Source organism: Protomyctophum parallelum, assembly GCF_964188405.1.
Source record: "Protomyctophum parallelum genome assembly, chromosome: 1".
NCBI lineage: Eukaryota > Metazoa > Chordata > Actinopteri > Myctophiformes > Myctophidae > Protomyctophum > Protomyctophum parallelum.
The window spans coordinates 25,513,849-25,538,599 of NC_139697.1; the positions used below are offsets into that span (position 1 = coordinate 25,513,849).

Consider the following 24,751-nt stretch of genomic DNA (forward strand, 5'->3'; position numbering starts at 1 on the left):
TCCCAAATATCCATCATGTAGCTGGCGGCCCCCTGGAACCGCCTCATTCTGGACGGGAACCCCTTTTGGTGTTTTAACTAAGCATTATGTTATGCTTTAGCTATTGAAAAATAGCAGATCTACAAGCTTATAGTGCTATACGAGTTTGTAGATCTGCTATTTTAGAAAAATCTTAAAAATGCGGCACAAATCTTTTAATATATATTCTTTCAGAGTGAATGTTTTTTTTTATTTCGACGTCAGGCCTAAATGTAGGGGGGGGGGGGGGGGGGGGGGAGTACTTGGACCGCATGTTGAGAATATGGAGATGAAGCCCACAAACAAGAGGCAGCTAAATATTCTGACATTTAAAATGCACAACCTTAAAGAGCTCCAGCTGTTATTGTCTTATAAGCATCAAGAAGAGTTGTTAAAAATAGTAAATAAAGAGGCTAATTGGAAACTGCTAAAAATAGCAAAGCTTTCGCTATAGACTCTATACCAATTACTGCGTACTGAGCTGTAAAATCTAGGACCACAGTACTTTAATATAAAGTAGCGCGCCAGCTAACAGAAGCTTTACGGAACATGTGGCCTTTTATGATAATAGTGGCAGTGAATTATCCACTTCTCTGAACACTCCCACCGATGACCGAAATGATTGGCTTTAGGAATGTGACAAAAACAAAGAAATCTCTGCGAATTCAAGGCTTCATGGGGTGGGTAAATGATAGAAAATAAGTATGGCCCAGGCCGTGGCGTAACGGTCTGGGCACCGGACTGGTAATCCAGTCGCAGTGTGCCGCGGGTTCGACTCCCGAGCCCGACACGGCCTTTACTGCATGTCATCCCCCCCATCTCTCTCCCGTTTCCTGTCAGCCTACTGTCTGTCCCTTCAAAAATCAATAAAAGGCGTAAGCCGCAAAAAAATATCTTAAAAAAAAAAGAAAATAAGTATTTTTTCTCCTTTAAAGAGATGGAACATGGAACTTTAGTTTAGGGACTCGGGGGGGTTCACAGGGGGACCTGTCGACGGGTCACTGATTAGGAAGGAGAGGTGTTTGACGGGTCAATAATCGAGACGGGAGATGGTGATGCTTTGTGCTTTGAATTCAGTAACTGACTACATGCGTACACTGCAGGGAAGCCATGCATGCTTATTGCTTACAGAACCATGACACCATATTGTTGTACCAGGATGAGCATCTTACCCTCTGTCCGAACTCTCCGGGTTCTCCGGGTAAACCTAGTTGACCGGGTGGTCCCTGGGGGCACAAACAAACATGTTCACAGTCAAACACAGTTCATACCATGCACCAATGGTGGAAGAAGAAAGTGCTTACATTTTGGACATAAAAGTATAGCCATACCATACTACTGCATTCAATAATATATGTACGTACTGTAAGTAACAATTACATAAATATATCATGTTATTGAAAAAGAAAAATGTAGTTGTGATCAACACTTTTATTAAATATTAATAGTGTAAGGGCTCCATTTTCGTCACCGCTAAAACCCTTATCCCTAAACTTCTTTGTCTTTTTTTTTACTATTTTGAAAAACATTTTTGAATAGTTCAACTAGCCAATCTACGTTGTGAGCTTGTAGACTGGCCATTTTAACTATTCAAAAATGTTTTGCAAAATAGTAAAAAAAAGGCAAAGAAGTTTAGGGATAAGGGGTTTAGCAGTGACGAAAAGGGAGCCCTAAAATCTACAAAGTAACCGGTAACTATAAAGCTGTCAAGTACAAGCAGCATGAGTAAAAAGTATACATTTGCCCCCAGAGATGTAGTGGGGTGGAAGTATAAAGTATCAAGAAATGGAAGTACCTCCAAATTTACTAGAGTAAATGTACGTAGTTACTTGCGTGCAGTGCATTTAGGACACATGACTGCATGGCCTGTGTGATGAACCTCTCTGTTGCAACATGCAGATGAACAGGTGGTTTTTCTACAAAGCGAGACGACGTGCAGGTCGTGTCCAAGAAAGACATGCACAGAACAGGAAGCGTCTGGACAGGAAGCAATAGATCAAGATGCTTACAGGTGGTCCCGCGGGTCCTTCGGCCCCTGGAGGTCCGTGGGGTCCGGGAGGGCCCTGGAGGAGAGGTCACAGAGAGGTCAGGTACATGGAAAACATGTTTCAGCGTTTCCTCCACTAAAACTAAGATGAAAAATGTTTCGTCAACGACCTTTTTCCACTGACGAAAACTAAATGGAGACTAAATAAAAACTACGCTATGATGATTAAAACTAAGACTACGATATACTGACAATTTCGTCAACAGTTAAAAACTAGACTAAAATGTCAGGAAGGGACTAGTGGACGAGAGATCCAGTCATTTTACAATTAGTTGCATGCTGAAAATAGCAGATCTACAAGCTCAAAACGGGTTGTGAGCTTGTAGATCGGCTATTTTCAACAAGTGTAAAATCACATCAAATCACCAAAATACATTTTAGTCGACTAAATCAACTGTAGATTTAGTCGACTAAAATCGTATGATATTTAGTCGACTAAAACTAGACACTAACACATTCCAGTTGACTAAAATGTGACAAAAACTAAATGAAAACTATTCAAGAGACTATGACTAAAACTAAAATCAAAAGTCGCTGCTAAAAACAACACTGCAGCGTTGTGATATATTTAACACAGTTCAAGTTCATTGGTTGTCTTGTTCCCAACACTAATAGCCCCCCCCCCCATCTACTTTCACATTACGCTAAATATTTTCTACTATGGCGGGTATATTTTGTGTTGAAAAATCATCCAATTAACATGGGGGCACTCCACGTTGCTATTCTGAAAGAATACAAGGGCACAAAATGTAGGTATATGTACAGGATATTTGATAAATATTATTAAATAATTCCTCACGTTTGCTCCTTTTAATCCCTCTTGCCGAACCTAGAAATGAAAGCAACAATATGCAGGTAACAGTCAGTGCAATATGACGTGAATGAACAGCACACGTTTACGTTAAATCCATGTGAACATTTTAGCTGGTCCATGTATTATTGGCTCTATATTTGGTACTCACAACATCCCCAGGCATTCCGGCAGGTCCCCTCTCTCCCTGTGAGACGATTCAGAAATAAATAAAATAAAATAAACACAATATTAGAGCCAATAATGGACAATATGGATGACAATAGCATCCCTTTGGTGATGATAATAATACTAATAATAAGGAGGTGTGTACATTGTTTATCTCTCACTGTAGGCCTGATGGGTGTGTATAGCAATATTAGGGGTGTGTGTGCGTGCGTGTGCGTGCGTGCGTGTGTGCACACACATGTGCATGTGGGTGTGGTACATGCATGTGTGTGTGTGCGTGTGTGTGTGCGTGTCACTGGCACCATCGTCACTCAGTAATTATAGACAGGCAAATTAACTCGGCTATAATTTTTATTTTGTCAGGCAAACGAGTGGGCCGTCTTTGATGGCAGATGGGGAGACAGAGGAATGTCTGGAAAGTAGAGACAGTAGCCTAGGAACCGAAGATAATGTCTTTCTTCTTGCCGTGATTTATGACTGCACGACTTTAATAACGCAACGATTCAGTCGTTTGTCTTTCCTGGATGTATCAAGGTGCCGGGCGAACGTTTACACAGTACACACCGAAGACAGTCAGACACTGTACCTTTTCCAGTGGTGGAAAAAGTACTCAAACGTATCAATATTGCAATATAGAAATACTATATACTACTAAAAGTACTCATTATGCAGAATGTATGTTTTCAAATCAAAATAAAAATCTCTAGTAACTAATGTTTTCAAATAATTGAAAAAGTACAATATTTTGGCTCTGAGATGTTCTGGAGTAGAAGTATTGGAAATTGGAAATACTCAAGTAAAGTACAAATACCCCCAAATTATACTTAAGTACAATACTTAAGCAAATGTACTTTACACCACTGACCTTTTCTCCTTTGACCCCACTGGGCCCAGGTGTGCCAATCAGTCCTCTTAAACCCTGAGAATAGTAGAGAAGATATGGACCGTTAACATCACAGACAAATGGCAGGTGTACATAGATTCGTTTTGAGGGTTCGTTTTGTGACATTAAAATAATTAGAGGGGATGGGGATGGATGGGGGGGGCATTTTCTTAACCACTTAAGCCATATTGATTGATCGGATACTTTATTAACAGGCTTATATTAACAATACAGGTAGTACAGTCAAAGATTATGCTATAAGAGGATCGCACAAAAAAAGGATCTGTATCCATTGTGGTCCTTTGTACTCAATTCATTAGTATGATACAGCCAATACGATACAAATACAGGGATTCTAACAAGGTGTTCAAGGAGTTAAACCATGTTCACTAGCTTGTATTTTTGACAGTGGTGAAAAAAGTAGTCAATTGTTTTACTTAAGTAAAAGTACCAATACTGCAATTTAGAACTACTTCGTTACAAGTAAAAGTACTGAATTGAAAATTGAAAAAGTATCGGCATCAAAAAAGTAAAGTACTAAAAGTAAAAGTACTCATCCATTTCCAAGTTCAAAATGTGTACAAAATCTATTGAAAATAGCAGAGCTACAAGCTCACAATGAGTCGCAACGCGACGCATTGTGAGCAAGTACTGGAAATTGGAAATACTCAAGTAAAGTTGTTTACTTAAGTACAGTACGCCAGATTTGGTTTGATTTGTTTAACACACGTCAGTCTGCATTTCCCAAAAGGGGAAGCATGAGCTTCGGTCTGACCAGAAGCATGAGGTAAAACATAATCCCCCCCACCGGCTGTATGAATGAATGACCAGAGGGGGGATGTCAAAAGCAGAGGGCCTGACAGCATTTAGCTGTCAGGTTTAGAGCTTCAAAACGTACATCTTTCCCCGAAGTGCCGGATTTCCCAGACACTCCATCCACGCCTGCCGGCCCCTGCAATTTGAAACAAAAGTACAACAAATTATGTATTACATCTTGAAGCCGAGAGGGAGAGAGAGAGAGAGAGAGAGAGAGAGAGAGAGAGAGAGATAGAGAGAGAGAGAGAGAGAGAGAGAGAGAGAGAGAGAGAGAGAGAGGTGGGGGGTCAGAATAAAAGTCCAAAAAATCTCCAGAGGTCAGAACAAAGTTTAAACAGTTGACGACGTCAAGACAATGTGGCGTTTGTGAGTCACATCCCGTTCAGGTGTGGGACGGGTTGTTTGGAGAGCGGTCGGTCACCTTGGCTGAACAGAGGTGCTGAACGCATGGCACCTGTCTGTCAAGCACATCTTCCTTCCTTCACGCCTCGTTCGACCGACAGCGCGCTGACCCCATCCTGACACCCCCCCCCCCTCCCTCCCTCCCTCCCCCCAAGGACGTGGGCTCAGCTAAAACCACCACTTCCCCTCTCTCACCTTTACTGAGGTAAAGTGTTTTCACAGACAGGAAACTTTCACTGAACTGCTTGCAACGAGTATACCTGTCAACTGACAGCTTGTGACGTGACAGCTGAAACCATCCATAGCACCTGGCTGGCATCAGCAGCACATTATAGCATCGTTATAGTCCGGCAGAAACCTTGTATCTCCCATTATTTTCACGTTTTCAAGTTTTATGTTTTGCTCATAAATGTAACGCTCTACTACTTTGTTGTATGTATGACAGTGTGTCATGCATAGTAGTGCATTTCACTACTACAAATAGTAGTGAAAAAAATCTTTAAGATGTGACACGTTATAATCTTAAAGATTGGCTATTTTTGAAAAAAAAATATAAATAAAAATAAATAAATAAACAATTTAAAAAAAAGAATGTAAAGCAAAACTGAATGAAAAGTATTAACAAGAGCTTGTAAATAATAACCACATTAGTTATTTTTTCCATTTCCTGAAAAGCGATTGTGTTGATTGGGGAACATACAAGATTTATAGAAACAGTCCTCAATCACAAGGTTGATTTATTTTATTTTATTTACTGCAGCAGCATGACAAACCGATGCATTATGTTCAGCATTCAAATGCTGTTGAATGCCGGTAAGCAGAAAAAAAACGTGTCCATTAAGTGAAGTCATAACTGATGCCGCAAAGAAAATTCACCTTCACTTCTCTTAATTAATTGACAGTAGAGCACAATCAGCTTGGGACTTCTGTCCCATAGTATTTGGGAACATACAAGGTTTCCATAGAACAACAACAACAACGTTATCGTAATGGAAAGCCAACCTCCTGCTTCGTGCTTCAGAACACGGGGGTCAGAGAGGAGAGAGAGAGATTGCGCAGACATACGGCAAACCAATCCCCGCAGACAGTGCAGCTGATGTTTATATCTGCAGGTGAACCGAGGAGGACATTCACAGCCACCATGACATGTCCTCATGACAGAACTTTGGACACACTCTGCCTGTGTTGCCAGATGTTGTGAGAGAAACCAGCGGGAAGCAAGCCTAAAGGAAGCGACTGCAGGGGTTCAACAACAAGTGTGAAATATGTTTTTGAAACATTTTAACTAGGCCTACACAAATCTAGTCAAAACTAGTGTGTGTGTGTGTGTGTGTGTGTGTGTGTGTGTGTGTGTGTGTGTGTGTGTGTGTGTGTGTGTGTGTGTGTGTGTGTGTGTGTGTGTGTGTGTGTGTGCGTGCGTGTGCGTGCGTGCGTGCGTGCGTGCGTGCGTGTGTGTGTGTGTCTGTCTGTCTAGCTCGCACAACATATTTTCAGATATGTGTCTGTGGAAAAATGCCTAATAAGTTGGGGGGCCTTTGACATTTAAATGTTTTAAACCCAATGGTTTAAATAACCTTTAAGGACGCAAGAACCAACAAAAATACTACACTTTAGGAACAAGCCCAAAAAACAAAAACAACCCATAGTGTGTGTTCTGTACCGTGACTTTACAGAAAACAAACACAACCCAGTGTGTGTGTTCTGTACCGTGACTTTACAGAAAACAAGCCCGAAGTCGCTCATAATAAGCAGACTTTGCAACGACTTGACTCTTTCCGTTTTGCTCGTCCGTCCAGGTAATGTCATGGACATGCGAGCCACATCAAACAAAAAAATCGAATATCGCCCGCGCCTCGGAGGTCATCGAACAACGCTGGGAAATAAAACGCTTGGCTTTGATTTAGTGGCGCGTCGCTCCGTATTGCACTCTGGACCCCCGGGACGGAGGGAAACTATCGTTTTTTGGAAGTCTCGAGGAAAGACATCAACAAAAAAGCTGTGTGGTGCATGCAGGCCTTCAATGAGGTGCATTATGGTCCAAAAACGCCCCCACAGGTTCCCAGACAGGAAGCTTGGAGAGTGAATGAAGGAAGAACCACATCTGTTTGTGCCATTACAGCCTCTCAGCTCTCCCTCTCCTCTGAAACACATGTTAACCCTGTCTTCAGTTTAACGTCTGACGTGTGAGCACTCCATTCACGCATTCAGTGCAGATGGAACACTTAGAGAACCATTTTGTAGTCAGTGGTTTTCTAACTTTTACATGTCAAGGACCCCCAAATGTAGGTTTGGCTCCCATCTCACAAATATTTTGTGCCAAGGGACCCCCAGAAGCAAAGCTTTGAGTTTCAAACACATACACACAATGTCATGTACACACTTTGAGAACCAATGCTCTTACTAAACTTGACCAGGGGGTTGGCTCTATAGTCTGTATTTTGTTCCACTCTTTCCTATACACCACATCTCTTTGGTCAGAACGTCTCTTTGGTCAGAACGTTCAAGGAGCATGTGAGGGCTTGATTAAATGAAGATTGAACCAGTTAATAGAACATTATATCCTGACCCCAGTGAAGCCAAAAAAGGACATATTATTTACCCTGGTTCCAGGAAGTCCATTCTGTCCGTTGGTTCCACGCTCGCCCTGGGGAAAGAAAACACGACGTAACACACAGATTATAGTGTCATTCATTATTTGGTTCTCTAATACCCGGTCGGGACCCATGGTTGGGTTGCAGACCAATTTTTTCTTCACTGACGGAAACTAAATGGAAACTAAATTAAAACTAAGCTATGATGACTGATGACTAAGACTAAATATACTGCCAATAAAATGTTAGGAAGGGACTAGTGGACAAGAGATCCAGTATTTAAGTCATTTTACAAATAGTTGTATGCTGAAAATAGCCGATCTACCAGCCCACAATACGTCTCGCTGCGACGTGTTGTGGGCTTGTAGATCGGCTATTTTCAGCAAGCGAAGAAAACAGCCAATACGTCGGCATCAAGGACCGACAAAATACATTTTGTTCGACTAAATCAACTGTAGATTTAGTCGACTAAAATCTTATGATATTTATAGTCGACTAAAACTAGACTGACACTAAAACATTCCAGGTGCCTGAAATGTGACTAAAACTAAAATCTAAATTTGCTGCCAAAAACAACACTGGTACTCACAGCTACACCTTTAGGACCGGGACCACCCGCACGCCCGCCATCTCCTTGCATGCCCTGTAGAGCGAAAACACCAAATCAGTTCAAATCTGAACTTAACAAAATAACTTTTTCATGCTGTTTATTATAATTGTGTGTTGCAACCAGGCCTGGAATCTCATTCTTTTAGGGGAAAGGACACTTGGCCTTTAGTGTGGTCAACTTTTTGAGGGCACAAGGCCAAGTGCCAGGGCATGAAGGCCATCAATTAAAAAATGATTTTAAGTCCCTGGTCATAATTATTTTAGCTTAAATGTTAAGGATTACATTGGCGAACATTGGTTCAGAACAGTGCTTCTTAAATAAATAATCACAGCATTAAATAACAAAATATAAGTAGCTACTGTTGTAAAATATTGTAAACATGTTTTGGGGTCCCAGTCGAAAATCATAATGAAATGGCCTAGGAGTTGCAACTATGAGAATTATTAATTAATTTCCCTGTAAAAAAAGATGAGACCAATTAATGCACTCTTACGGAGCCCCCTAGGGGACATTTCTAGGTAGATTATTTAAGAGATGGTGGTTTATGTTTTCTGGTATGGAAAAACATTTTAGATGTTGGCAGGAAAAAACAAGGCTATAACATTTTTCTTTTAGGAGATGGAAATGTTTTGAAAGGGGAAAGATCTTTTTTTTGGAGGGGATGACAATTTTCGAGGGGGTGACAAAAATAAATCAAGGCTGTGACTTTTTTTTTTAGGAGATGAAAATGTTTTTAAAGTGGAAAGATATGTTTTTTGGAGGGGATGACAATTTTTTTTTAGGAGATGGAAATGTTTTTAAAGTGGAAAGATATGTTTTTTGGAGGGGATGACATTTTTTTTTAGGAGATGAAAATGTTTTGAAAGGGGAAAGATATATTTTTTTGAGGGGATGACAAATCTTTTTTAGGAGATGAAAATGTTTTTAAAGGGGAAATATATATTTTTTGGAGGGGATGACTTTTTTTTTTGTTAAAGTTTTTTTTTTTTTCACTTCCAAGTTTTCTTTTCAAACTTTGAAAAAAAAAAAACTTTGAAAAAAAAAAAAAACTTTGAAAAAAAAAAAAAGTCATCCCCTCCAAAAAACATTCTCATCCCCTCCAAAAAACATTCTCATCTCCTAAAAAAAACCACCTCTTTTTCCAAATGGCTATAAATAGAACAACAACAGAAGCACATGGCTACTTGACCCCCAGTGACTCCCAAATGGTAACTCTGTCATTCCTCTACCGTTTTGGACGGGGGTGGTCTCATTTGAATCGTGTGGCCCCCCCGGGGGCGTCTATGGGGGTCTCGAGGTTCGGGGACCCCTGGGGGCCCCCAGGGACCCCCACATTGTAACTCTGTCATTTCTCTACCGTTTTGGACGGGGGTGGTCTCATTTGAATCGTGTCGCCCCCCTGGAGGTATCTTTGGGGGTCTTAAGGTTCGGGGACCCCTGGGGACCCCCAGGGACCCCCAAATGGTAACTCTGTAATTGATGTACCATTTTGAACGTGGGTGGTCTCATTTGAATCGTGTCGCCCCCCTGGAGGTTTCTTTGGGGGTCTCAAGGTTCGGGGACCCCTGGGGACCCCTGGGGACCCCCAAATTGTAACTCTGTCATTTCTCTACCGTTTTGGACGGGGGTGGTCTCATTTGAATCGTGTCGCCCCCCTGGAGGTATCTTTGGGGGTCTTAAGGTTCGGGGACCCCTGGGGACCCCCAGGGACCCCCAAATGGTAACTCTGTAATTGATGTACCATTTTGAACGTGGGTGGTCTCATTTGAATCGTGTCGCCCCCCTGGAGGTTTCTTTGGGGGTCTCAAGGTTCGGGGACCCCCAGGGACCCCTAAATGGTAACTCTGTCATTTCTCTACCGTTTTGGACGGGGGTGGGCTCATTTGAATCGTGTCGCCCCCCTGGGGGCGTCTTTGGGGGTCTCAAGGTTCGGGGACCCCTGGGGACCCCCAGGGACCCCCAAATGGTAACTCTGTCATTTCTCTAGCGTTTTGGACGGGGGTGGTCTCATTTGAATCGTGTCGCCCCCCTGGAGGTTTCTTTGGGGGTCTCAAGGTTCGGGGACCCCTGGGGACCCCCAGGGACCCCCAAATGGTAACTCTGTCATTTCTCTACCGTTTTGGACGGGGGTGGGCTCATTTGAATCGTGTCGCCCCCCTGGGGGCGTCTTTGGGGGTCTCAAGGTTCTGGGACCCCCAGGGCCCCCCAGGGACCCCCAAATGGTAACTCTGTCATTTCTCTACCGTTTTGGACGGGGGTGGGCTCATTTGAATCGTGTCGCCCCCCTGGGGGCGTCTTTGGGGGTCTCAAGGTTCTGGGACCCCCAGGGACCCCCAGGGACCCCCAAATGGTAACTCTGTCATTTCTCTACCGTTTTGGACGGGGGTGGTCTCATTTGAATCGTGTCGCCCCCCTGGAGGTTTCTTTGGGGGTCTCAAGGTTCGGGGACCCCTGGGGACCCCCAGGGACCCCCAAATGGTAACTCTGTCATTTCTCTACCGTTTTGGACGGGGGTGGTCTCATTTGAATCGTGTCGCCCCCCTGGAGGTTTCTTTGGGGGTCTCAAGGTTCGGGGACCCCTGGGGATTAATAATAATAAAAATATTAATAATAATAATAATAATAATAATAATAATAATAATATTAATACTAATAATAATAATAATAATAATAATACAAAGTAGTATTAGTAATAATAATAATAATAATAATAATAATAATAATAATACAAAGTAGTAGTAATAATAATAATAATAATAATAATAATAATAATAATACAAAGTAGTAGTAGTAATAATAATAATAATAATGATAATAATAAAAATAAAAATAAAAATAAAAATAAAAATAAAAATAAAAATAAAAATAAAAATATTAATAATAATAATAATAATAATAAAAATATTAATAATAATAATAATAATAATAATAATAATACTAATAATAATAATAATAATAATAATACAAAGTAGTAGTAATAATAATAATAATAATAATACTAATAATAATAATAATAATAATAATAATAATAATAATAATAATAATAATAAAAATATTATTAATAATAATAATAATAATAATAATATTAATACTAATAATAATAATAATACAAAGTAGTAGTAATAATAATAATAATAATAATAATAATAATACTAATAATAATACTAATAATAATAATAATACAAAGTAGTAGTAATAATAATAATAATAATAATACAAAGTAGTAGTAATAATAATAATAATAATAATAATACTACTACTAATAATAATAATAAAAATATTAATAATACTACTAATAATAATAATAATAATAATAATAATAAATACGATGACGCACACGCACGCACGCACGCACGCGCGCGCACACAAGCACCCGTATACGCATGCACGCAAGCGCACACGCATGCACGCGCGCACACGCACAAGCACCCGTATACGCATGCACGCAAGCGCACACGCACGCACGCGCCCGCGCACACGCACAAGCACCCGTATACGCATGCACGCACGCGCACACGCACGCACGCACGCACCCCCAGGGGTCCCTGAACCTCGAGACCCCCATAGAAACCTCCAGGGGGGCGACACGATTCAAATGAGACCACCCCCGTCCAAAACGCTAGAGAAATGACAGAGTTACCATTTGGGGGTCCCTGGGGGTCCCCAGGGGTCCCCGAACCTTGAGACCCCCAAAGAAACCTCCAGGGGGGCGACACGATTCAAATGAGACCACCCCCGTCCAAAACGGTAGAGAAATGACAGAGTTACCATTTGGGGGTCCCTGGGGGTCCCCAGGGGTCCCCGAACCTTGAGACCCCCAAAGAAACCTCCAGGGGGGCGACACGATTCAAATGAGACCACCCCCGTCCAAAACGGTAGAGAAATGACAGAGTTACAATTTGGGGGTCCCTGGGGGTCCCCAGGGGTCCCCAGGGGTCCCCGAACCTTGAGACCCCCAAAGAAACCTCCAGGGGGGCGACACGATTCAAATGAGACCACCCACGTTCAAAATGGTACATCAATTACAGAGTTACCATTTGGGGGTCCCTGGGGGTCCCCAGGGGTCCCCGAACCTTAAGAACCCCAAAGATACCTCCAGGGGGGCGACACGATTCAAATGAGACCACCCCCGTCCAAAACGGTAGAGAAATGACAGAGTTACAATTTGGGGGTCCCCAGGGGTCCCCAGGGGTCCCCGAACCTTGAGACCCCCAAAGAAACCTCCAGGGGGGCGACACGATTCAAATGAGACCACCCACGTTCAAAATGGTACATCAATTACAGAGTTACCATTTGGGGGTCCCTGGGGGTCCCCAGGGGTCCCCGAACCTTAAGACCCCCAAAGATACCTCCAGGGGGGCGACACGATTCAAATGAGACCACCCCCGTCCAAAACGGTAGAGAAATGACAGAGTTACAATGTGGGGGTCCCTGGGGGCCCCCAGGGGTCCCCGAACCTCGAGACCCCCATAGACGCCCCCGGGGGGGCCACACGATTCAAATGAGACCACCCCCGTCCAAAACGGTAGAGGAATGACAGAGTTACCATTTGGGAGTCACTGGGGGTCAAGTAGCCATGTGCTTCTGTTGTTGTTCTATTTATAGCCATTTGGAAAAAGAGGTGTTTTTTTTTAGGAGATGAGAATGTTTTTTGGAGGGGATGAGAATGTTTTTTGGAGGGGATGACTTTTTTTTTTTTTCAAAGTTTTTTTTTTTTTTCAAAGTTTTTTTTTTTTCAAAGTTTGAAAAGAAAACTTGGAAGTGAAAAAAAAAAAAACTTTAACAAAAAAAAAAGTCATCCCCTCCAAAAAATATATATTTCCCCTTTAAAAACATTTTCATCTCCTAAAAAAGATTTGTCATCCCCTCAAAAAAATATATCTTTCCCCTTTCAAAACATTTTCATCTCCTAAAAAAAAATGTCATCCCCTCCAAAAAACATATCTTTCCACTTTAAAAACATTTCCATCTCCTAAAAAAAAATTGTCATCCCCTCCAAAAAACATATCTTTCCACTTTAAAAACATTTTCATCTCCTAAAAAAAAAAGTCACAGCCTTGATTTATTTTTGTCACCCCCTCGAAAATTGTCATCCCCTCCAAAAAAAAGATCTTTCCCCTTTCAAAACATTTCCATCTCCTAAAAGAAAAATGTTATAGCCTTGTTTTTTCCTGCCAACATCTAAAATGTTTTTCCATACCAGAAAACATAAACCACCATCTCTTAAATAATCTACCTAGAAATGTCCCCTAGGGGGCTCCGTACACTCTTGTAGAAAAGTAGAACAAGCCTAATAAAGTGGCTAATGCATCGCAGAATAAAATGCGTTTCAGCACAACTCGATCCTTCATCAGGGTGACTAACTATTATCACTATTATCCCTCATCAAAACAGAATACGTCTGTGAGTGACCAGCAATTCTGTAGTATTCAAAAATGCTTTTTGATATGTTATATATATGTTATAGCAAATATAATTATAACTAATTATAAAATACAATAACATTTATTATGAGTGCATTATAGTCTTATAATGGTCATTATACAGAGTTATGGGTACATTATAATGCATTACTTGACCTTATGAGTCACTAAAATACTTTACAATGTGTTAATTATATTGTTCATGATTTTTGTTATTCTGGGTGCTTATAACTATAACGTATAGCCTACGAGGATGCATTATAAATTGTGTTGCAAACGGTAAGTTTGGGGTTCGAACTGGGAACCTTGCGGTTGCCATCCTCTACCGGCCACCGAGCCACTATATCACTCCTTGCATTGTAGATATGCATGGCTTCATATGGAAAGTGTTACCGAAAACAGGCTAACAAATGCACATCCGTTCAAATCCAAACAGTCCATGCTGCCTATATTGAGAGCATTGTGTCACGATCCGTGACGTTTTCTGCTGTGTTCTCTAGTGTTCCTTGTTCCTAGTTTGCGTTAATGTTTTACTGTTCTGTTGTGCTCTTTTATTTTGTAGTATTTAGTGCCCTGGTTTCCTTTGTGGTTACTGTTACCTGTCTTGTCTCACCTGTGATTATTAGTTTGCTCCACCTGTGTCTTGTTGGTCTCTTAGCCAATCCCTGTCTTGATTTTGAGTTATGTTCACCATTTATACGCCCTGGTTTTTTGAGTTCCTTGTCAGTTGTCAGTTCATTGTTTGATGTCAAGTGTGCTTGTTCCCGGACTTTGGTGAACATATCTGCCTCTGCGCCTCCCTGTCTGCATTTGGGTCCTACCTTATTGATTCACACCATGACACTATAACCTTGAGGTGCTGCTGTGTCAGGGTTGAACTATAGTAACTAACCAATAAAGACCCAAAAGGGCAACAGCAGCTGCCACCTGACCGCAGGGGACATCCGCTATTAGAGCTGTGATCCCCCACCCCCACTGACCTCTGGCCTCAGTCTGAACTCACTCTCTATACTCTCTTCTCGTGCAAAACCCTTTTTTAGGAGGGAGAACGTACATCTGCTAGCATTCAAACAGTGGTTGCTCCAGGGTTTGAGCCTCGTTGTTAGTTTGAGTATCAAAGCACGCTGTCTAAACAGGAGGGACAGTGTGCAAATGGAACCAAATGTACCCAAGGGTCCATTTGGTTCCATTTGCACACTGTTAGAGTTACACACCTGTAAGGGACCGTTTGTTTCCTACAAATGAATAATTTAGCTATAGGGACCCCATGAAATCCCCTTAGTGGCCGCTGGGGGTCCCAAGACCCCACTTTGAGAACCACTTGTCTAAATAAGAAAAGCCCTAGCTCCTATTTCTCCAATATGGTATTTCCTGTTCAAGAGAGAGGGAAGAAGAATATGCCAGGAAGGCATAAACAATCCAGGTCCAGGCACTCAAGGTGGATTTTGTAGGTAGAGGCCTTTATTAAAATGGCTGGAAGTACCACACCCTGAAAAAGGCAAGCCTTTTCAGGGTGTGGTATTTCCTGTGTTTGAACATGAGAGGGCGCTCATTCCCTCTAAGCCTGAGCTCCTCTGTTTGACAGAGGAATGGTCCATTTATTTCATCTTTCAATATTATTTTCCTTTTCCTGGATTCACAATGTTCACTAATGTTCACAATTAGTGGATTTGTTATAATTCGCCACCTACAAAGACCGAGTACAGCACAGTAACCAAAATCACAATCTTCAAATAAACGATATACCGCCTGAGGACAACGTGAAGTTCACAAAAAGGAAAGCTTAATTAATTATGTGAGGGCATATTAAATCAATGAGCTTTCCTTTTAGCAAACACAAAAATTAAAGTGGCTTGCGTTCTAAACACAGGTATAGCGAGAGGCCAGCATAGAAGTCCACAAAAAAGCAGGCACTGAGCACACCACTCAGCACTCCATCATATGGTCCTTTTTCACTATGTAAAATTAAATACCTATATACTTTTGCATGCCAAGAGCCTCACCCCGCGTTTTTGTTTTCTGATTAAATATTTTGTTTCACCTCTCACTGCCGCCAAACATGGGCCAACCTAGCACTCTCTCTCTCTCTCTCTCTCTCTCTCTGTCTCTCTTTCCATCCGAGGCGAAAGACCAACCAAGCCACCCCATTCCCACAGGAAATCGATAGTAGACCGGAGAGGTAATTGTCCAGAAAGAAATGTGAGAAGAATACACTCTGATGGTAGCGCAGACAAACGCTGCCTTTTGACTGTGCATCAAAATTACCCCCCCATCCCATCATCGTGCCAAACACATGTGCACTAGTGGGCTTGTGAATAGATTAAAAGTGGAGGACCAACGTTGTATTGGCTCACCTTCTGTCCTGCTAGGCCAGGCAGTCCTGAAGCGCCAGGGTTTCCTACTGCACCCTGGGTAAATAAACAAAAACAAGAAAGACAATCAAGCCAGTTGGTGTGATGCAACATCTAGGTTGTGTTTAGTTTTAGTTTGAACTCTTAACCTACTGTATTTAGACCTGAGCTCGATTCTACAAAATGTCTTCTAAATCCTGATAGTTTTCTGAAAAACCTACCAGTGGTTCTCAAACTATTTCATGTCAAGGACCCCCCAAAAAAAATGTAATATTTGGCCGCCAACCCCCATCTGAAAATATGTTGTTCCAGGGAGTCCTCGTCAGGAGGAGCACACATCTACCGCTGGACTAAGAGGGAATGTATTTTCTTGCTTTTTTGCTTTTATTGTTGCACCAGTAATACAGAGGTGCCAACCCCAGTGGTTCTGAAACGTTTTAAAATTCAAGGAACCCTATAACTTTGAGAGGGTACAAGTGAAACCAAATGGACCCTTGTACACTCTCAGAGTTGTACAGACCTGTAAGGGTATACTTTTGAGAACCACTGTCCTATATGCGACCGACACCAGTACTGTAATGTCTCAATGGAAGAGCACACCTGCTAAGTTATTACATATTCTACCACACAGATTGCTTCAAATACAGCTTTGTTAATTAAAACAACTTATTTAAGACTGAACGTGCTGTGTGCACGGATGATTTGATGTCTTACTCTCTCTCCTGAGTCCCCTTGCAGCCCGTCAATACCTGGTATACCACCGTTTCCCTGTCGAATACATGACCACAACTATTAGTACGACGGTCATCATCATATACAGATTACAGAAACACAACAGTTATAGTTCATCATGTCCACTTGGGGTCGTCCACAACCTTCTCGCCTTTCAGTCCGGCGCTGCCTTGCAAGCCTCCGCTGCCTGAGTCGCCCTGTAGAAGGAAAGACGCGTGCTCGTTAAGACCTGTCAGGCGATTGATGTCATGCACGTGTAAATGGCGGGAATGGCGATGTCGGGCGACGATGACACGTGCTGTGAGAACATCTCAGCCAACCCGCGGTTACTTATACCTAATACAGTTATATGGCAGAACGTGGTTTAGTTCATATAATTAGTACCTTCTTCATCACAAATGGCAGCACAGGAGTATTGACACAATAACATGGGGTTAGAGGTGAATGGACAAATTACAAACATGCTGACAGTATCAGCATGAGACAATAAGAGAAATTTAACCATTTTAACCCTACACGAATATCGTTGTTGTCAGAAAACCTTGTATGTATGTTTCAACCCTTTTGGGGTGGGGGGGGGGGCCCTACAGTGTCGTAAAGCAAAGATAGCAGATCTACAAGCTCAAAACGTATCACGTTTGAGCTTTGTAGATCTGATACTTTGGCTATTTTGGAATTTGAATCCTGAAAAGTAACAGTTTTGGACATTTTCACTGGACACACTGACTTATACTTTGTTGCATGTGTCCCGCCAGGGGTTTACACTTGGCCCCCTCCTTTTTCCCCTTCTCAATTGTCCTTGCCAAAATAAATAGTAGATCTACACGCTCACAACATGTCACACTGCGACATGCTGTGAGCTATCTTTTGGCAAATGTCAGGGACAGTATAGGGTTGAAGTGGTCAAATTCACACACAAAACGCCTCTTACAAAGGCGAAACGTGACACACACACAAACAAAACATGGAAGTAAGGGTTAGAGAGCCAGACAATGCTGTCGAGATGGCCCACTGAGAATCCACGGCGGTCAAACTCAAACGCCTTTCAAACAATGACAACTCAAGGAACAATGCCTTTCTATTGTCTCTGCCTAACGTCGCACGTTTCGGTTTTTTGTACACTGATGTCATGTCCCGCGCCAAAGGAATCTCTTGGAATGCAAAAATGAGAAAAAGCAACGAGTCGTGCTTTAATTGCATAGTACCACGATGTCTGTTTCCCCCACCGCAAGACTTCACCGCGCTTCATAAACCACTTTACAAGTCACCAAATGCGGCCCTCTAATTATTTTAGGGGCTTGTATCATTTTAACGCACGTCATTTCATCTGCACAGATCAGTAAAGGTCCCTTATCCCGCAGCACCCTGTAATGAAAACACTGTCACACAAAATAAAATAAAAATAAGCCTCCACTAGTATTACACGGGGAAATGCTTGTGCTTGTCTCTTAAAGAAATAATTAGAGGCGATGAAAGTGAGAGTGGGGGAGTGTATGGGAGGACGCGCTCACTCTCTCCCCCCCCCCCCCCCCCCCCCCCCCCACACACACACACACAACTCTACAAACACTGAACTTTTTTTTTTTTTAACCACACCACACAGGCTGCTTTTGCACCGGACCGGTGTTTAATACGTTTAAACATTGACAAAAACAACAGGGTTCTCTGTCCGGGTGGGTGTGTGGGTGGGGGGTGGATTGAAGGCTCATGCAGGGATATAGAAATAGAAACGGAACAGAGCAACGGGGGATACTGTGCAACATTATGAACTGTGTTTAAAACCTTCAAGTTTTGTAACGCAGCTTGTTGGAGAAGTAAAAAATATGCAAACACAGCATATGGTGAAATGAGTGTCACTCTTTTGAGTCACGTACTGGCATTTCACTTTTGTTAGTGTGAGAACTTTCTTGAGGAAATAAAAAGCCATGTCTTTATTAGCCCCCCATCTGCCATGTCAACATGGCAGATGCTCATGCGAGTGTTGGTGACTTCGTGTATAAACTTGATTTCAGTGCCACAACGTCATACTTCAACAGTACAACCAAGTACTAGCTTGTAGATCTGCTGTTTTTGCTACTTTTGAGAATCTAGAAAATCTGGACAATTTTAGACATTTTCTTTTCCTACAGACCAAATTGTGACACCAGGTTAAAAGCGGATAAAGCCAACAGCATGAGCCATGTACTGTACACCGCAACTAATTATTATAACTATACGCTATTATTGCATAATCACCCGTATTATTAAGCAATAATAATAGCATAAATTACAGGTGCATTTCTCACCACTATGTCAACCTAGGCGGATAAGGTGAAACAGTGGGTGGAGCGGAGAGCGAGAGAGACTGAGAGAGAGAGAGAGAGAGAGAGAGAGAGAGAGAGAGAGAGAGAGAGAGAGAGAGAGAGAAAGCTGGTCTTCCAGACCACTTGTGGCCGTCGTTAAGTGTCCTTCTCTTGGACAGCTGCTATGATGCATGCCTAGGATTTAGTCTGAGGGGGGAGAAATTATACCGCCAGGCTCCCAGCTGGCACTGCCACGGGAGCACACAGAGTATGTGATTTGAAACAGACTGGGTGGGCGTGAGCGTGGGCAATGCTCTCTCTGCTATACACATCCTCTGTGGTAAAACCTGTCCTGTAATTCTGACAATGACACACTGGAATCTATAAGTAATCGCCCTCTCCTCGCCGCCACTCCCCACCGAGCGGGGAGAGAGAGGTACAATAATGGAAAATGCAAAGTATGATATCCATTTTCGGCATTTTCTTTTCTTATAGTTGCTTTAAGTCTGCAGTGGTGGAACGTTAACGTACTGTACTTTAGACTTGAGTGCAATTTTGAGGTACTTTTTATAAAATATTGTAGCCTCCACTACAATTATTTGAAAACTTTAGTTTCGAGTTACTTTGTAGATTCACTATTATTATTATTATTATTATCACAAAACAAACATTAACCAATTAAGCCCTATTTTATAATGAATCCATTTGAAAATGCTCTACAAGCACACAACTTGTTGCATTGCAAGATCAGTCTTTTTTTTAAATAATTTCTACAATGAGTATATTCTTATGCCAACATTTTTGTACTTTTACTACTTTAATCTGAAAACAGAACTTTTCGTACATTGTGGTACTATTAACGACTCAACATATTTATCCCCTTACACTTGATTTCATTTCATTGTCTCCATGGGGGAATTGGTCCTCTGCATTTTAATCCATTCATAAGGAGCAGTGAGCAGCCACAGTGCAGCGCTCAGGGACCAACTCCAGATGTAATGCCAGTACCTTGCGGTCAAGCTGGGCACTGGCAGGAGTATATGTATTTAGCATTCATCTCTTTTGGTTTCTGAGGAAACCGGAGTACCCAAAGGAAGCGCAACGCAAACAAGAACATGCAAACTCCACACAGAAAGGACCCCCCCTGGCAGGGTTCGAACACGGGACCTTCCTATGCAGCATTTAGACCTATTTGATTCTTAATTGATGTGAGCACGCAATTGGGGATTAAGTGCCTTTCTTCAGGGACACCTTGATAAGTTACCGGAGGCCGGGAATCGAACCTGGGGGGCCATCTCTACCCATTCAGTTATGGACGCTTACTGTGTGAGGCAACAGTAGTGCTATGGTCAAGAGGTGCACGCACATTGACACATTTCAACGGGTGCAGGATCAAAAAGGATAACTGAGAAAGAAAAGAAGAGATCCGCACACCGAGTATACCTGACGAAGGCCCCTGAGGCCGAAACGTTGCATTGTTTTCCGCTCTGTTGTCATTTAATTATTTTGGGAACAGTAGTGCTAACCACTTCTAAGCCAGTTATAAGCACTTCATAATGTGAACCCGTAGCGGAAGTATCTCAAACTGCCTGTAAGCAACACGCTGCATCGTTCGCAAAACACAATTTATGACAAAAATGATGACATGATGTCCCAAAATAAGGATGCCAGGTTGAAACTAAGTGTTTTCCAACTGAGGTTCTCTGTTAAATGTATATTGTGAATGTACATGCAGACACAAAAACAGAAAATGAAAGGTATTTGGGTTAAGCTCATGCACTGTCAGGAGGAGAGCGGGGAGAGTGCTTTTGCCCGGCCGGCGAAAGGCTTCCTTACCTTCTCGCCTCTGTCACCTTTGACAGAGATGACTTTGCCCTGCAAATAATTCATCGACAAGGATCAATTATTATCGAGGCGCGAAAAAAAGCAGGGGTGGATTGTATAGAGGAAATACATGCATGCACTCTGACATGACTGAAAAGTACACATACTCTACATTATGTAACTTTACAGATTTATATATTAAATGACCTTTTCCAAAATAATATAAAAAATCGACAGCTTTTCGTAATAATCTAGCATGCATTAAAGGAGCACTAAACCTATTTCCAACTCTACCGTTTCTTCTCAAAATTGGTCCTCACTAATTCTCATTATATGATGGTATAACCTCTGTCTACACGCTCTCTGCATGTCAGAGGTGGGCTGTTCAGAAACCTGCCTGGCCTCTCCCTCTGTATCCTCGTTCTAAATGTCTAGGAATACAAAGGCTGTAGCTTCCATTAACTTGGAATCCCATCCAATGATGTCATTGGTACAGACAGAGACAGCCCACCTGTGAGAAGCAAAGCGAGTAGACATAAATGTTAAGGAAGTATATAGCCTTGGGAACCAACGGTTCCTGAGCCACTTGGCCCATATTGTAGGTCTGGAGCCTTTCTGCTGTTTCCGTATAGTATGCGACAGCTTGATACAGCTTGACATGATACTAGTATGTCACAGGGACTTCAACCCCAATACAACCGTTGATACTGAGTGCCAAGCAGGGAGGCATTGGGTACTGTTTTTTATAGTCTCAGACGGGGATTGAACTCCGACCTCCCAGTCTCAGGGTGGACACTCTAACCACAAGGCCACTGAGTCGGTCAGAGACAGAAATGGTACCGTCCAATTGAACATGAGGTTGAAAATGCGTAACGATCTGTATGAATGTGAAATCCCAGGACTATTAAATAGTCCTGGGATTTCACATTCATACAGATCGTTACGTTTGTCGTAAAACGACAAGCTGGATTATACATAAGCAGCTATAGCTAATTTCTTCAGGATAAAAACAATAACTGTCCGCTACAATAAATAAGCACTTTTCCATACAACTTCTCCTTTTAGTCCTCTGGGGCCTGCAGCTCCGGTGGTGCCCTTAATGCCAGTGTCGCCCTAAAAAAAGGGTATAGGCACGTCACACAATGCAAAGGCATGGCAAAAGACCACAAAAAAAAACAAAAAAACAGCTGTTATTACAGAAAGAAATGTCACACAATATTACTTAAAAGGAGCGGTAGATGACCTTTTCACCCTTAGGACCTGCAACACCAGGAATGCCGGGCTCTCCCTGTATAGGAAATGGAAATAGAAACATCTTTGGAAATGCCGTGAAATGAAACATTTCCACTGATCTGCACACAAGGCTTATATATTATGCCGTATCGATTACGATCCAAAATATCAGACGATATCTATAGTCTCATATAGATATCGACATAATCGCGGCCCAGCCTTATAGGACGAAGGACAGCCGATGGAAGTGAGTCATGGACAGAAGAGGTACAACAGAACGTCACCTCCTCTCCAGCGGGACAGGAGCAGTTGATTTCGGGGCCTTTCTGTTGCTCCACGGCCGTCGGCGTGGGCGTGGGGATCTCCAAAGGGGGCGCCTCCGTCACCACTTTCTTGGGGCACTGCAGAAAAAAAATAGAACATGATGTCAACTTTGCGTGCATGCCACGGACGGTGACCGTGCTGTACAGTCACACCAAACCGCGGGCCGTTTCAGATGATGCCACATGGAAAGTTATTGGAGAGTGGCTCCGCAGCCACAAGGCCACTGCATGGCGGGGGATTCCTAAATAGCATCTCCGTTCCACCCGTACAATCAGGCATAGTATGAACAGGCTTAAAGTTAAAGGAGTATTTCACCCAAAACAATATTTAATTTGTATCAATTACACACTTCATGAAGCCTATATACACATTATAGGGGTTATTCAGAATTCATGGATATTTTTTTAAGTTATTTCAATAATATACATTTGGCCACAGCCGACAAATCTAAAACTATTAGCAGATCTACGCATCGCAGCCCATCTTTACCTGCTATTTTCAAATAGCCGATAGGGCAAAGCACGGCAAGTTTATTTGTATATCACATTTCAACAACCAGGCAATCCAATGTGTTTTGCAGAAAAGGGTTAAAGTGGTAAAACTGTGTTTTATAATACTATATCAACTCATTTTTGCTGAGGACCGACTTGAATGTCCCTCAAGGACCCCTGTGGGTCACTTTGAGGACCAACGGCACTAAGCACAGTGATGTGTTGGGAATACGTGACGAACATGATAGCACTGTGACTTGATAAAGATGATCCCAAGGGTCAAACTCACCGGTCCCGTGGGCAGATCACAGCAGGTCTCCAGCTCTGCATGCTTGGAATCGCAATAGATCATCATCCTCTGCAGGTCAAACTGGAGGAGCAGAGGAGAGAGAGCACGCTCAACCGCATGAACTGATCAAACACACCAGGATCACCTTGGACTTTATGCGGAAAGGACATCTCACCATGAGCTGAACATGAAGTACCCTGTAATGGGACTCTGTGCACTTTGCTGGAATTGTACCATGACACTGAACGTACTTCCATTTGATCATGGCACTGCCTTTCCCCATTTGCTACACTTTGCTACACACGACCGAAGCCAGATTGTTTGACTACAATCCCAATTTGTGGGATTACTCAGCCACCGATTTACTGATGTTTTGACCAATACTTTTTTTCAAAAAGTGCTGAATTAGTACTAATAATTTCATTTTAGTTTTAATTAAAAAAAACCTAGACAATAAAGAAAATAGCCAATATGCAAGCTCACCACGCAACACATTGCGATGCGATGGGTTGTCAGCTTGTAGACTGTCTATATTTGACATTTCTTTATATATTTTTAAATAACAAATGTGACTCACCAATAATGCCGTGCCTAAAATAGGAATGGCAGGTTAAAAGTGGTTAAAACATGGGCTGCATAATTGCTCATACTGATGTTATATAATTATATGTATTGTTATTGGTCTGGCCGATAGACTGTTTCAGACGACACTCCGTTTGGTGAATTTTGCTACACTTTTCACATTTTGCTTTGACATTTTTACTGTTTGTTTTTTAAGACTCACGTCAATCGGTACGCTGTCGTACAACCTCTTCCCAATGACCGTCTTCCCCTGGATGTCTATGTCCTCCCTGTCCTCGATGGGCAGGGTCTGGATGAGCTTGCAGTCCAGATACAGGGAGACGGCCTTGGAGTCCACGCTGAGGCCGATCTTGTGCCAGTTGCGGTCAAAGAGGTTGTCCACCTCTGGGTTCTTGAACACGGCTCTCACGGCGTCCTTGGTCAGCCCTACGGCGTTGTACTCCACCGCCTTGTTCTCGCCGTCCAGGCGGATTGACACCTGGTATGACACGCCGGCACAGAATGGGGAAAAAGACAAAATACATTCAAAGCTTAAAACACTCACTCGGTACAGAACGGCTGATCGAAATCCCAACAAATGGCAAGAGACACGACGAAGCTACCTTTGCCAGCTACGTACCAAGAATGTGGAACTCTCTTCCCTTACATATCAGAATGGCAACTTCAGTCGATGACTTTAAGAGGCGGCTAAAAATCAATTTCTATGACCTTGCTTTTAACATACAGTAAATGTCATCGGGAGTCGAACCCGTGGCACACTGCCAGGCTGGACTGCCAGCCACGGTGCCTGGACCATTACTGCCATTACTGTTATTATTATTAACATGACCTTTCTTCAGTGTCACCAACACTTAAGAGCGGTCAGACCTAGGCT

At 42.4% G+C, this 24,751-nt stretch overlaps 1 protein-coding gene across 3 annotated transcripts in view; it reads right to left on the bottom strand.

Moving 5' to 3' along the window:
- col22a1 (collagen, type XXII, alpha 1) overlaps positions 1-24,751 on the bottom strand; it is an 89,188-nt gene that overhangs the window by 39,884 nt on the left and 24,553 nt on the right. Inside the window, exons 7-23 of one of the 3 annotated variants that reach the window (XM_083771120.1) lie at positions 24,080-24,355; positions 23,296-23,376; positions 22,476-22,592; positions 22,202-22,246; positions 22,009-22,071; positions 20,971-21,009; positions 16,996-17,049; positions 16,835-16,888; positions 16,124-16,177; positions 8,326-8,379; positions 7,745-7,789; positions 4,826-4,879; positions 3,910-3,963; positions 3,028-3,063; positions 2,865-2,894; positions 2,028-2,081; positions 1,191-1,244 (exon numbers count right to left, since the gene is read on the bottom strand). In XM_083771120.1, the coding sequence (XP_083627246.1) occupies positions 1,191-1,244; positions 2,028-2,081; positions 2,865-2,894; positions 3,028-3,063; positions 3,910-3,963; positions 4,826-4,879; positions 7,745-7,789; positions 8,326-8,379; positions 16,124-16,177; positions 16,835-16,888; positions 16,996-17,049; positions 20,971-21,009; positions 22,009-22,071; positions 22,202-22,246; positions 22,476-22,592; positions 23,296-23,376; positions 24,080-24,355 (1,164 nt within the window). The remainder of the gene's footprint in view (positions 1-1,190; positions 1,245-2,027; positions 2,082-2,864; positions 2,895-3,027; positions 3,064-3,909; positions 3,964-4,825; positions 4,880-7,744; positions 7,790-8,325; positions 8,380-16,123; positions 16,178-16,834; positions 16,889-16,995; positions 17,050-20,970; positions 21,010-22,008; positions 22,072-22,201; positions 22,247-22,475; positions 22,593-23,295; positions 23,377-24,079; positions 24,356-24,751) is intronic. The other 2 variants (XM_083771121.1, XM_083771122.1) reach the window with 2 other exon arrangements.